Source organism: Panthera leo, chromosome C2, assembly GCF_018350215.1.
Source record: "Panthera leo isolate Ple1 chromosome C2, P.leo_Ple1_pat1.1, whole genome shotgun sequence".
Lineage (NCBI taxonomy): Eukaryota > Metazoa > Chordata > Mammalia > Carnivora > Felidae > Panthera > Panthera leo.
In genome coordinates this window covers 6,995,434-7,010,174 of record NC_056687.1, presented here as the reverse complement: position 1 = coordinate 7,010,174, position 14,741 = coordinate 6,995,434, and the positions used below count along the sequence as shown (strand labels likewise).

Sequence of the window (14,741 nt, the reverse complement as noted above, 5' to 3'; positions counted from 1 at the left end):
CTCCCCGGCCGAGATGAAACCTACCTTGATATGAGCTGCTGGGTCCGGGACAGTCTGAACCATGTCCTTCAGTCGACCAGCTCATTCACCATCCGCTCAGAACCTGAGGCAGCTGGGCGACAAAAGGGACAGTCGTCAATAACCACGTTTCCACGCTTTGTTTCCCGTTAGGACCGAACGCCACACACTATGGTAAAAGAATCACCGTTTTTGAACGCGTTTGCCCCAGCAAGCACCTTGCGAGGGCAGGAAGCGCCCTGAGGAAGCTCCTGGAAAATCCACTTCTCTCCTGCCGGGGATGTCACTGCCTTTGAGGGCCAGTGAGACAGTGGTCTGACAAGCCCCAACAAACCCACGTCACAGGCAGCTCACACACACCATGGTACACGGGCAGCGCCGGTGAGGGATCGTTTAAAGGAAGAAATGAGGGGCGCCTGCGGGGCTCAGTGGGCTAAGCGTCTGATTTCAGCTCAGGTCACGATCTCAGCGTTCGTGGGTTCGAGCCCCGCGTCGGGCTCTGTGCCGACAGCTCAGAGCTTAGAGCCTGCTTGGGATTCTGTGTCTCCCTCTCTCTCTGCTCCTCCCCTGCTCACGCTCTCTCTCAAAAATAAACATAAAAAAAACCCAAAAACTAATACCTAAACATCTTTAAAAGTTCACAGTTAGGCTCTTAATGAAAAGCACAGCTATCACTCATTGAATGCCTAAGCAGTAGCCCTTGGACCAAGGGCTCCACAGGAATTTTCTCATTTTATCCTAACCACCGTCTGAGAGTCAGCATCCCCACTGTCCAGTCGGGGACATGGAGACCCAGGAAGGGTCACCGATTTGTTCGGGATCACCTGCTTAATAAGCAACGGAGCCAGGATTCAAGTCGCACTGGCCTGACTCCGAGGCCGCTAAGACATTTCGGTTTGACAAGATGAACTGGTTAAGCCCTATACGAGGAAGATATGTTAATTCATTTTAGAATTTAATTTAAATTTAAATGAGTTAAATTTAAAGGTGCCCATACTCTAAGGATAAAGACCTCATCCAATATATTCCTTTATTCAGATTATAAACCAGCATGTTCTGGTTCCTGTCCGTCTGTCCCCTCCCATCCCCAGAGCCACCCTCCACGGCCCCCTTCCCTGCCCCGTGCCCCCACGGCTGACCCCCACAGGCTGCCTCGGTAGGGTTCCCTTGCCCTCTGGCCCCCAACATGTTTGGTCCCTGTGACACCATCTGGAGACGGTGCAGGGGCAGGAGGAGAGAGGGGTGGGCTGTTCCTTCCCCACACTTCCCACCACCCGTTCGACACCCCCTCCTATCTGGCTACCGTTCTGGTCATAACTGACCCTGTGGTCACCTCTCTAGTCCTGGGGACCCTCCCCCTGGGCTGCAGGAACCACGCCCCGCCCCGTCTTTGGTTCTCTGTACATCTTAGCCGTATGTCTTCTCTGGCACTGAAAACCCCTCTTTCAATTTATATCTTTAGGTGCCATCACTATTTTCTTTCACCTACCATTTTTTCGTTGTCTTCTCCTGTGCAAAGCCGGCCTATGATTCTTAGCAGCAGTAAACTGCCACACGAAAATAAACAGATCAATTCCAGGACGACAGCCACGAGAGCTGTCTCTCGAGTTTGCTGTCGACCACATTCTTCCAGGGGTACGCAAAGGCGCTCCCCGGAGCCCTAACTACGTCTGTGTTCTGCCTTTCCCACCCTCTCAAGGCACAAACACATCCACTCCCAACAAAGACGGGCTTCTCACGGGAAGCCTTTGCCTCCAGGTCTGCGTGCTTGGGGCCTGTCTCCCAAAAGGGCTTCATGGAGTCCTCCCCGAATCAGAGAGAGCGTGGCTGAACGAGGAGATGACAAACGTGGACCCCTGCTCCTCTGACCCGAGAACCTTCGCCTCCCCCAAGGCGGTCTCCTCAGGAGAGCAGAGATCCCCCCAGGAAACAACACTCTGCTCCCAAAGCCATTCGGCCTGAGAGAGGCCCATCCTCGAGCCTTCCTGACAAAAGGAAGGCTCCCCACTGCACGACCCCCACGCTCAGGAGCAAACCGTTCTTCCTACATGTCCTGGTATCCCCCTGGGGCAGCTCACCCCACCCAATTCTGCCTCTCTGCACACATATCCTGCCGCTCGTAACAAGTTAAAGTTCATCCCTTCCCACCAAATCGGTGGAAGGAACGTTCCACTGGAAGTCTGGAGCCGAAGCCTTAGTAGATCCAGAAGATTCCTCTTCCTGACTCTGGGAACCCAGTTCCCGTACTTCGAGCCGCACGGCAACGTGGCCAAGGCCCAAGGCTGGTCCCCAGCTGACAGCCAGCACCTTATGCCAGACCCATAAGGCAGCCACCCTGGACACTCTAGAACATCGTCTCTCAGGTGGCCACAGCCCCTGCTGACATCAGGAAAACGGAACTATCAGCTGAGTCCAGGCAGCCCACAGAACCATGAGAAATAATAAACCAGTTGTTGTTTTTAAGCTACTAGGTCCGGGGACAGTTTATCACAGATGGAGAACCCAAACACCCGGTAAGTGTTCTAGATACCTAGACAAGACAGAGACTAAGTAGCTCATGGTGTACTGTCACCCCACGGTGACCTACAGTGATGGTTCCAGTTCCCCTCCCCTCCTTGTGTCTACACCTCCTGCCATATGACTTTGTGGTGCGCACACCTAAGAGGTCGTTTGTTTCCCCAGCCTTTGTTTGGGAGCTGTCCACACGACTTGCTGCAGTCACCAGAATGCACCAGAAGGGCAGTGTGCCAGTTCCTGGATAAAGCCCCAAGAGGCATGAATTGTTTCCACTGGCAAATTCCCGCCACCACAGGAACGTGCCAGGCTAGAACGCTGGAGGAACAGAGGCACGTGGTGCAAGGCCAAGCCATCCCATATCCCCAGCCAAGAATATTCTAGATCATCTGATAAGACAACCGAACCCTAGGCACAGGAGGGACACCTCAAGACCAAAACTGGCCAACCAAGGCCAACCTGAATGGCCAACCCACAGGCTTGTGAGCTAAATAAATTCTTCTTGTTTCAAACCACTGAGATTTAGGGTGGCTGTTACGCAGCCTTTTTGTAGCAGTAAGTTACTAATACACACAATATGCCTTGGATAACCAGGCTATCAAGATCCCCCTTAAAACTTTTCCAGTTAGGGGCGCCTGGGTGGCTCAGTGGGTGAAGCATCTGGCTCTTGGTTTCAGCTCAGGTCATGATCTCACGGTTCATGGGTTCAAGTTCCGTATCAGGCTCCGCACTGACAGTGTGGAGCCTGCTTGGGATTCTCTCTGTCCCTCTCTCTCTGTCCCTCCCCTGCTCATTCTCTCTCTTTCTCTCTCTCTCTCAAAATAAATAAACTTAAATTTTTTTAACTTTTCTAGCTACAGAGATAAAAGAACTCAAACAGTGATTTCAAAGGAAAGAAACTTTTCCCAACACACAACCGCACCATTTCCATCCAGCTAAGAGACAGGGCCTCAAACCCCCGTCCTCCCCTCAAAATGAGTTTGGAAACTGAAGAGTAACCAAGATACCACTACCCGAAGGGCCTGTGAGCTTCGCAGAGCCCTTCCTGGAGCAGCCGAATTTCCACTTCACAGGATGGGACCCTGCCAACTCTCTGGGGATTCCTGATACGACGAAATGGAATCAACGTTCTGGATGCCCGAGACCACAGAAATGTCACAGAAGTTACAGCTGCCATTCAGTGTGTGACCAACCGAGAGATAAACTTAAGGAACAACTGTTTGTGTCTCCTGTCTTTCATGGGGAAGCTGTGGGTACTTTCAGAGAGGAAATGGCAGGGAAGGGGGTGTATATATTACTGATGCATCACCACCGCACCCCTCAAGGGATGGGAACGGGAAAATAATCCATATAGATATCAAGAGGTGCCCAATGAAGGTCAAGGACAACACCCAGAGGAAGGAGAGAGTTGACAGTGAGGGGAGCCAAGGAGGTGCCACCAAGGAGCCTTGAGGCATGTGGGCTGGCCGGAAGGCGGGAAGGCGGGGAACAAAAAGTCCCCCCTGCTCCCCATACATGAGGGAACCAAGGCATATGACCTTAACCTCCAACCACCACCAGGATCACCATTGTCGGAGGGATTTATTAAACATTCACAGAGCAAATGGCGCCCCACCTTGCAAACCAGATCAGCTCAAAAGCAAAACACCTCGAGACCAAGAGGATAAAAGTTCTACCACTTAGCAAGCTACCTCCTCCCACAGAGGTCCTTGACTGGTTCTGCGGCCATTCAGGTGCTTATTCTTTTCTGCTCTTCGGGAGGAATTTTGTGGATTTTTTTTAAGAGTGCTTCTAATTTCTTTCTGTGATGCTAAGGATTAATTTTTCCAAACTTTAGTTGTTGATGAATGACGTTTGGTCATGTATCATTGTGAGAAGGCTTTCATTTTCCATTTTACCTGGCTTTGAACCCTTGCAGAGCTTGGATCCATGTTGTCTAAAAACCCCTCCTTTAATATTGGTTTCCTGCGATAACTTCATTTGGTAACGTGTCTGTTGATGACTTTGTGTTTCATGATCCAGCATTATTTCATCGTTGGGTATGTTAAAAAATAAAACGTACTGATACCCAACAGAATTCTACTTGTCACTGTTCTTCCTCCTTTTTTCAAAAATACCCCGATGTCGGGGCGCCTGGGAGGCTCAGTCATTTGAACCTCTGACTTCGGCTCAGGTCATGATCTCACGGTTCGTGAGTTCGAGCCCCGCGTCGGGTTCCCTGCCGTCAGCACAGGGCCGACTTTCGATCCTCTGTCCTCCCCCCTCTGCCCTCCCCCGCTCACACACGCTCTCTCTCAAAATAAATAAGCATTTTAAAAAATTAGTAAGATTTTTAAAAATAAGAATGCCAATGTCTCACAAAACAGAAGCAAATATTTGATTTGGGTTACTTTACTATAATTGTATAAAGCGTGGATGGACACACAGTGCCACAGGTAAAATACGCATTTCATAATGCGGGAGGCATGGGTGCAAAATGGTCCAGAGAAGACAGGGATATTTGCAGGGTTGGGGCAAGAGCACACATGGAGGTGACCTACCTGTCCTTCCCAACCCCAGTTGTGTCCATGTGCAAGGGGCCCTCCCACAGTCATGTGGACACCCCAGTCCACACTGCCATGCCCCATCGAACAGCTGCCCTGATGGCCATGCTTCGAGCCTAGGGAAACACACAGAATCTACCAAACGAGACAGACTGCAGGAAAGAAGCCTGGGCAGGCCCTAGAGATGCTCAGGCCAGTCTGGGCAGGAGCTGTGGGTTCCCAGGCACCGCAGGTGTGGTGCGGAATGGGGGACGGGTGCAGCTGGGGAGACAAGAGGGTCCTCGAAGGCATGGAGGAGGGAGGGCGCTCTTCTCAGAAACCTGAAAAAGGCCACTTCACCCTGTAGGGCCTATAGCTACTCGTCTGTAAAATGGAGATAATATGACTGTGGTATAATAGAAGAGATATTTCCGGGCGCCTGGGTGGCTCAGCCGGTTAAGCATCTGACTCTTGATTTTGGCTCAGGTCACGATCTCACGGTGTGTGAGTTTGAACCCCGAGTCAGGCTCTGTACTGACCGTGTGGAGCCTGCTTGGGATTCTCTCTCTCCCTCTCTCTCTGCCCCTCCCCTGCTCTCTCTCTCTTTCTCTCAAAATAAATAAACTTGAAAAAAAAATAGAAAAGATATTTGGTCTTTTCCCCCATTCCTGGCGCAGAGCTCTTAAAACTATTGGCTCTTCCTGAGTGAGAAGAACGATAGAAGCATCTAACGATGTGACCTTTGAGGGACCCCTAGAGAGCATCACAGAGGTCCCAGGAAGACCACGCCTTGATGAGAAGCCTGGGGCTTTTGGTCCCACCACCATCTTCTGGGGAAGGGAGAAGGGCTGGGGATTGAGTTAATAATTGATATGCCTTGGGACCCCTGGGTGGCTCAGCTGGTTAAGCGTCCGACTTCGGCTCAGGTCATGATCTCATGGTTTGTGAGTTTGAGCCCCGCGTCGGGCTCTGTGCTGACAGCTCAGAGCCTGGAACCTGCTTCAGATTCTGAGTCTCCCTCTCTCTCTGCCCCTCCCCCACTCACGCTCTGTCTCTCTCTCTCTCTCTCAAAAATAAACATGAAAAAAACTTTAAATAATCCATATGCCTTTGTGATGAAAACTTAAAAAATATATATACCCAAATGACAGGAGTCAGAGCCAAGAGGGTGATACATTCCAACTCCAGGGGAACAGAAGCACCCGTTCTCAGGCCCCTTCTAGATCTCACCATGTTCACCTGTATCCTTTATAACAGACTGTAAGAGTGAGTGCAGCCTTCTCCTGAGTTCTGTGTCCTTGTAGCAAATTACTGAATCACGGAAGGGGATGTGGGAACCCCGGGTCTGTAGGCAAGTTGGACAGAAATGTGGGCAATCTGGGGAGGGACCCGGTACCTTGAATTGGCATCTGAAGTAGATGGAGGAGGTCAGTCTTGCGGGACGGAGCCCTTCATGTCTGGGGTGTGACACTAACCCCAGGGAGTGTCAGAACCGAATTAAATCGTAGGATACCCGGCTGGGGTCGGAGAGTTGGAAAATTCGTTGATGGTGTTGAAAAAGGCACCACATATCTGATGTCAGAAGCGGGGAGAAGAGACTCCTCGGTTATCTACCTCCAAACTGATGGCACACAGCTGTGAATACCGGGTTTGGCCGGGGTCTGTTCCCAACTGGTGAGTACCTGAGTGGGGACCACTCTTGGGCTCTCCCTCCGCGGCCAACTCCACCAGGCTTTTGTGAAGTTGCATTAAATCACGCCCAAGAAACCTCTTGTGGTCCTAGGTACACAATAAGCACTTAGGAAGTGGTAACTGCTATGATTGAGAGAGCAGAGATTTGATACTGTGTAAAATGCTGCAACTTTGAGAGGAATGATTCTCAATAAACAAATTCATAAGGGACCTTTGTCAATTGACTGGAAACATCCTTGACTTAAAAACTGAATGTTGGGGGCGCCTGGGTGGCTCAGCTTGTTAGACATCTGACTCTTGATTTTGGCTCAGGTCCTGATCTCACAGTTCATGGGTTCGAGCCCTGCATCAGGCTCCTGGCTGACAGCTCAGAGCCTGGAGCCTGCTTCAGATTCTGTCTGTCCCTCCCCTGCTCTCTCTCTCTCTCTCTCTCTCTCTCTCAAAAATAAATAAACATTTAAAAAAATAGAAAAAAAAAAAAAGGGCACCTGGGTGGCTCAGTCGGTTAAGAGGCCAACTTTCGCTCAGGTCATGATCTCACAAATCATGAGTTCAAGCTCTGCATCGGGCTCTGTGCCGACAGCTCAGAGCCTGGAGCCTGTTTCAGATTCTATGTCTCCCTCTCTCTTTCTCTGCCTCTCCCCTGCTTGCACTTTGTCTCTCTCTCTCTCTCTCAATCAAAAAAACATTAGTAAAAAATTTTTAAAAAAAGAAGTTATTGAGTTAAAGTGAGGTCATAGGGTAGGCCCTAAGTCAATACGACTGGTGTCCTTACTCATCTAGAGGGCAGAAGATACGAACACCCAGGGAGAAGATGGCCATCACACGCCAAGGGGAGAGGCCTGGGGCAGACTCTCCCTCGCAGCCTCGGAAGGAAGCAACTCTGTCCACACCTTGACCTCGGCATCCAGCCTCCAGAGCTGGCGATCTGTTTGTGCCAGCTGCTGGGGAAAACGAATGCACCTTTACTGAGGGACTTGTCCAATATTTCAACTGATGAAGATTAGGAGGCCTGATTTAGGGAAGGGTAAGGGGGAGGGTGTGCCTCAGGAATCGTATCCGATTTATTTTCCACTCTTTTTTACCAGACTACCACCTCGGCTCAAGGAGCATCCCAGGCACTGTGCATTACCGTCCCATCTACTAACCACTCCTGGCTTCATTTTGGCAAAAAAGAGATTTTTTAAGTTCCGTGGCCCAAATGAGTGTTAATGTAGGCCCCACCATAACCTCTTCCAACCCCTGAAATGCTTTTCTGAGGGAAGCCTGATAGTTCTCCGCAGCCAAAGGACACATTTTGTAGATAAAGTGCTGAAATCCCCCACCTTTCCCTGTGTCTGCCTCTTGAGATGAGGCTTCCATTGAATACAAGTCAAATAACTATAAAATAGCCACAGAGCGAATTTGGTGATATGACAGGAAAATGTACGTATCATAAAGCATAAGTATCTGTAGTCACTGCCCTTGGCCTCCGGCTCTTCTGGAAGGAGCAGACGAGAACAGAAGGAAGTGGAGAAAAGGGTGATGACAAGGTCAATACTTGCGAAGCAGGGACACAACCAACCATCCCCTGTGTCAGGGGCGGGGGCCAGCAGACCATGCCGGGCCAGGGGCATCTCACTCGGGGGAAGGATCAGTGGAACCAACACAATCCCTCAACGTACATCAAACAATCCAAAGAAGGGTCTTCGGTTTTTGATTTTAATTTGTCTTCATCATGATAAATGTGCTCTTCAATCGTCATCCTCCATTTCACCCACCTCCCCACCAAGGGAAGGTCTCGGGAGGTTTTGGAGCACAAATATCAAATATCCAAGTACCAAATATTTATAGATTCTTATTTAAAAAAAAAAAAAAATTCTTGCCTAGGAGAGGTAGGGTTATCCGGGATTTTGTTTTACCTTTAATTGCCCTTGGCCCCACCATCTTTTTTCTCTGTGAGTCATTTGTCTTGCTTTTGGCCAACACTGCTTTTCTTGGGTCTTCAAAGATCGTGGAACACCTGAAAAAGAATTTAAATATATTAAACCTTGGGGTTTTCCCCCCAAATATTAATACCAAGGATCAAACGTGTGCTTAGTGGCCAAACCTATTTCTTAAATATTATTTTAAAATATCCTAAAAAGAGGGGCGCCTGGGTGGCTCGGTCGGTTGAGCATCCAACTCTTGATTTTGGCTCAGGTCACGATCCCAGGGTCATGGGACCGACCCCGAGTGATGCTCTGCGCTGTGCGTGGAGTCTGCTTAAGATTTTCTCTCTCTCTCCCTCTTCCCTTCTCCCCTGCTCATACTCTCTCTCCCCGTCTAAAAAAAAAAAAAAAATCCTAAAAGGAGAATGAATTTAAAATCCTCCCCTTTGGGGCGCCTGGGTGGCGCAGTCGGTTAAGCGTCCGACTTCAGCCAGGTCACGATCTCGCGGTCCGTGAGTTCGAGCCCCGCGTCAGGCTCTGGGCTGATGGCTCGGAGCCTGGAGCCTGTTTCTGATTCTGTGTCTCCCTCTCTCTCTGCCCCTCCCCCGTTCATGCTCTGTCTCTCTCTGTCCCAAAAATAAATAAAAAACGTTGAAAAAAAATTTAAAAAAAAAAAAATAAAAAAAAATAAAAAATAAAAAATAAAATCCTCCCCTTAAAAAAAGGCAGGGGGGAGAGGGGTGACAACATCTCCCCAGGAAAGCTCAGCGTTAAGAAACAAAAATTAGGAGTGAAATAAAAGCCAAGCCTGATCTGGCATAGTAAAGCACACATACACTTTTGCAAAGAAAATATTTTGAACATGTTTTCCTTCCTTTGCAGACCCCAGCTTTAGTAATCATGGTTTCTCCATCCTTGAGCCCTTTCGTCTGCTCAAACAAAGAGTAACAAGGTTTATTAAACATCCTGGGAACTGTAATTAAGCAATCATTTTAGTTCCAGGAAAGAAACAATCCTTTTAATTTGTAGATGCTTAGGAGGATCCGTGTTTTTAGAAACATTAGACACACTACCAAACTGAAATAAGGGAGGGGGGGGGGGGGCAGGGAGTCTTCCTTAGAATATGCCTGTTGCCACAGCTCTAAAATCCAATCTCTTTTTTTGGCGATACAGGAATTTCAGGGCTCATGCAACTTTCCAAGTAAAATATCCAATCCCAAAATGTTACATTTAACGGAATCCTCACAACATGACAAATTGCAAATGGCAACTGTTTCAGTTGAAAATATTTTCAAACTAGAAAATGTCTTAAGTGTTGCATCAAAATCAATATTTGCAAGGGGCGATAGTATTTATAAATGTTTCCACGGTCCCGCCGGCTCTCCCACTCTGCTCGGGGCGCCAGCCAAGTCCACCTAAAGTCTCTGGGCCTGGGCTCTGGGACAGTTCGTCCGGCTGCCCCAGTCCCCACAAAGTGTCTGCTGTGATATGGGAAAATGTAAATTCTCGGGAAAATATTAGAATCCAAAACCACATGCGTAACGTGATTCCAATATTGTAAAAAGACCAACACGAGCTGGATGAAAGACAAAAGGGAAGGCGGAAAGGGAAGGGGGCGGCTCTAAGGAAGGGTACGGAGTCGCTCACAGAAGCGGCTTTGAGGTTCCAACACGAGGGAGTCTTATTTTCTCGGTGATCTTCTTTGGGGTATGTTCCTAATTTTCAGAACAAAGAATATTCATTTCGATAACCAGGAAAAAAAAAAGAAAAAAAAAAAACAACTACGCAATAATCCTTTTAGGTTACTGGACGGATTTCCGAACTGTTTTCTTGACAGTGATGTGCGACTTGTACCCATCCGGCCTTGGTGGCCTGGTGCCGGCCTCCCTTGATCAGGGACACGGTGCTCAGCAGGAAAGGGGAAGGGAACGGTGAAGTAGATCATGCTCTGTGTGGCCGCGCAGACCCTGAGTTACCAAAGGTGTTCCCAAGTTTCTTTTTCTCCAAATCCAAAAGGCAATGTTGATTATCGCTTGGTTAAATGCTTTCCACGGACAAGTGGTCAGAGTAGTATTTAGTTTCCAATTGCCGAAGAGGGGGTAAGAGTTTTTTAAAAGCATGGGCTGAGATTTACTATCCTATGTCATCTCAGAGCATCCTTTAGTGCCAGAACCTCAACATGCCGAAGGAGTAACTGGATTTATGACTGAATATTGCTGGACCTGATTTAAAGACAAGAGTAAAGCCCAGAGAAGATTCTATTAAATATGTGCAATGGGTATTTTTAAATTAGCATTATGGCGTTATTAATATTTCATTTATCCAGAGGGCACTTATCTGACAACATAAATTATCCATAACACAGCTGAGAAGACACAAAGGATCCAAAAAAATGTCACGAAGTCCGGGGAGAGAAGCTTTGCCAGAGAAAGGCACGCTACCAGCCGCGTGAGGCTAACAGCTGGCCCAGCCAAAGTGAGAAAGTCAGAAAATTTTGCAAACCAGACTCCAGAACTCAAAAAAGACAGCCATTTGAGAGCTCTGGTTTAAGAGCACACTGCTTAACCCTGCCCAACAGCCCCTGGTCCCGCCGAAAGCAGAGAGCAGAGGACCACGTGGCCCTATGAGGACACCGCCCGCCCCCCCCACCCCGCCCCCAGCCCTGCCACCGCCAAGGACTACAGTCCCCACCACCCTCGGATTCCGTGTGGCTCCGAAGTCTCCACAGTCACAGGAAGAAGGATGTGCTCATTAGAGAGTGCCCACTGGACGCGGGTGGAGCCAGACGCGTCTGAGCATCTGAAGGGCAAGTTCATTTGCCAGAGCAGCCTTGGTGCCGCGGACGGAGCCCCGGGCTGGGAGTCCCAGGCTCGGGCTGACACACGGCAGCTGCCGGAGCGGCTCTGCACCCCAGTTTGCTCGTCCGCAAGCTGTGGGCGAGAGACGGGGGTGCGGGTGGGAGAGAGGTATTGTGGGTAACAGACGGCGTGAATGAGAGACAGGGGGCACTGTGAGAGGCGGCACAGGTCAGGGAGAGGTGGCACAGGTGACAATGATGTGGCACGGGTCAGGGAGAGGCGGTGCGGGTCACGGAGGGGTGCGGGTCACGGAGGGGTGCGGGTCACGGAGAGGCGGCACGCGTCAGGGAGAGGTGAGGCGGGTCAGGGAGGGGCGGCGAGGGTCAGGGAGAGGTGAGGCGGGTCAGGGAGGGGTGGAGAGGGTCAGGGAGAGGCGAGGCGGGTCATGGAGGGGCATGGGTCAGGGAGAGGTGAGGCGGGTCAGGGAGGGGCGGCGAGGGTCAGGGAGAGGTGAGGCGGGTCACAGAGGGGCGTGGGTCAGGGAGAGGTGAGGCGGGTCAGGGAGGGGCGGCGAGGGTCAGGGAGAGGTGAGGCGGGTCACAGAGGGGCGAGGGTCAGGGAGAGGCGAGGCGGGTCACGGAGAGGCAGCGCGGGTCAGGGAGGGACGGCGAGGGTCAGGGAGAGGTGAGGCGGGTCACGGAGGGGCATGGGTCAGGGAGAGGCGAGGCGGGTCACGGAGAGGCTGCGCGGGTCGGGGAGGGGCGGCGAGGGTCAGGGAGAGGTGAGGCGGGTCACGGAGGGGCGTGGGTCAGGGAGAGGTGAGGAGGGTCATGGAGAGGCGGCACGGGTCAGGGAGGGGCGGCGAGGGTCAGGGAGAAGTGAGGCGGGTCAGGGAGGGGCGGCGAGGGTCAGGGAGAGGTGAGGCGGGTCAGGGAGGGGCGGCGAGGGTCGGGGAGAGGCGAGGCGGGTCACGGAGAGGCTGCGTGGGTGGGGAGGGGCGGCGAGGGTCAGGGAGAGGTGAGGCGGGTCACGGAGGGGCGTGGGTCAGGGAGAGGTGAGGAGGGTCATGGAGAGGCGGCACGGGTCAGGGAGGGGCGGCGAGGGTCAGGGAGAAGTGAGGCGGGTCAGGGAGGGGCGGCACGGGTCAGGGAGAGGTGAGGCGGGTCAGGGAGGGGCGGCGAGGGTCGGGGAGAGGCGAGGCGGGTCACGGAGAGGCTGCGTGGGTGGGGAGGGGCGGCGAGGGTCAGGGAGAGGTGAGGCGGGTCAGGGAGGGGTGGCGAGGGTCAGGGAGAGGTGAGGCGGGTCAGGGAGGAGTGGCGAGGGTCAGGGAGAGGTGAGGCGGGTCACGGAGAGGCGAGGCGGGTCAGGGAGAGGCGAGGCGGGTCAGGGAGGGGCGGCGAGGGTCAGGGAGAGGTGAGGCGGGTCACGGAGGGGCGTGGGTCAGGGAGAGGTGAGGCGGGTCACGGAGAGGCGGCGCGGGTCAGGGAGAGGCGAGGCGGGTCAGGGAGGGGCGGCGAGAGTCGGGGGTCAGGGAGAGGTGCCGCGGGTGACAGGGAGGTGGCGCAGGTCAGGGAGGGGAGGTGCAGGTGACAGGCGGTGCAAGTCCAGCGCAGCGGTGCTCGTGGCGGCGCCAGGCGGACAGACGAAGACACCGCTATGTTCAGCGCCGCGGGGCCTCCCGGTTCCCCGAGCACCCTGCACGCGGAGCCGCTCCCCGCACCCAGACCCTCCTGGCCACCTCGGGTCCGCCGCGGCGCAGGCTCCACGGCGAGGCCCGCTCCCGGGAAGGCGCCCACCTCCACGTCCAGACAGCGCTCCGTGCCCTCCGCGACAGGGAACAGCCCGGACACGGGGCGAACGGCAGCCTTTCGAGAGAAGGCTCCATCGCCACGAGGGACGGACGGAAGGATGCCCGGGACGGAGGGGCTGCGATCACCTCCACGGTCACGGCGACCTCGGCTGGCTCGCTCACAGCCCCCGGAAGGCCGCAGAGGCGGCCGCGCGCGTGTGCGGCCCCGCCCCCTTCGCAGAAGGCGCCCACATCCCACCAGGCCCCGGGAAGGCTAGTGACCCTCCCCCACCTCAAGGGCAAAGCCGACCCCGGGCCACCCCTCTTCTTGTCACTGGCAGGTTAGGGATGGGCCACTCGACACCGGGGGAATGAACTGGAGCACTTCGGGGAAGAGTCTCCAGGCGGGGGTCCTGTCCTCTCTGTGTGACACTTGGGGCTGTGGCAGCCTTCTCAGGTCCATGAGGGCAGGCACCTGAGGACCAAACCGATAGGCTGTGGCTGTCTGGGAGTAACTGCAGGACATCCTCTGGGCTTCTGCTCCGGGTGGGGAAAAACAGAATGGACCAACCCTGAAGGCAGAAAACACCCTATTCGCTCTGGTACCTGCGAACAATAGTCGCTTTCGCCGTCTGTATCCAACTCAGACAGATGTGCTGAATATGCTCCACAGTTGGAACTTTACAATAAAGTGATCTGGGGCGCCTGGGTGGCTCAGTCAGGTGGGCGTCTGACTTCGGCTCGGGTCACGATGTCACCGTTGGTGGGATCCAGCCCTACTTCGGGGTCTGTGCTGTCAGCGCAGAGCCTGCTTCGGATCCTCTGTCTCCCTCTCTCTCTCTCTCTGCCCCTTCCCCACTTGCAGGCTCTCTCGCTCTCTCTCTCGCTCTCTCTCTCTCAAAAATAAATAAACATTTGGGGCGCCTGGGTGGCTTAGTCGGTTAAGTGTCTGACTTCGGCTCAGCTCATGATCTCACGGCTCGTGAGTTCAAGCCCCACGTCCGGCTCTGGGCTGACAGCTCGGAGCCTGGAGCCTGCTTCGGATTCTGTGTTTCCGTCTCTCTCTGCTCTCTCTGTCTCAAAAATGAACATTAAAATTTTTAAAAAATAAATAAACACTTAAAAATAAAATAAAATAAAATAAAATAAAATAAAATAAAATAAAATAAAATAAAATAAAACGATCTGCCGGAAATTAGCCCATAAAATCTCTCTACATGAACACTAGACCTAGGACTTAGAAAACAAATAACGATCATTAAGGGAAGTGGCCCATCGCAATCTGCACATGTATTAAGCATCCAGCACTGGAGGTGAGGACATGCCCTCAATAAACACAGGGCTCGGTGGGGGGATAATACTTGTAGTTAAATGACCGATTGGATGCAGAATGGGGGTGGGGGGAGAGAGTCGTGAGAGAGGTACAGGAGAGGAGACAACTGCATGCAGCGCCATGGAATGGTGATGCCTCTTTGGGGGAGTCAGTACGTGACAGGCA

At 52.5% G+C, this 14,741-nt stretch overlaps 1 protein-coding gene across 3 annotated transcripts in view; it reads right to left on the bottom strand.

Moving 5' to 3' along the window:
- The window catches only part of ERG (ETS transcription factor ERG), a 264,684-nt gene that overhangs the window by 184,156 nt on the left and 65,787 nt on the right, over positions 1–14,741 (bottom strand). For all 3 annotated transcript variants that reach the window (XM_042903746.1, XM_042903747.1, XM_042903745.1), the window contains exons 2-3: positions 8,648–8,748; positions 25–112 (exon numbers count right to left, since the gene is read on the bottom strand). In XM_042903746.1, coding sequence (XP_042759680.1) covers positions 25–63 — 39 coding nt within the window. In that variant the 5' untranslated portion in view covers positions 64–112; positions 8,648–8,748. The remainder of the gene's footprint in view (positions 1–24; positions 113–8,647; positions 8,749–14,741) is intronic.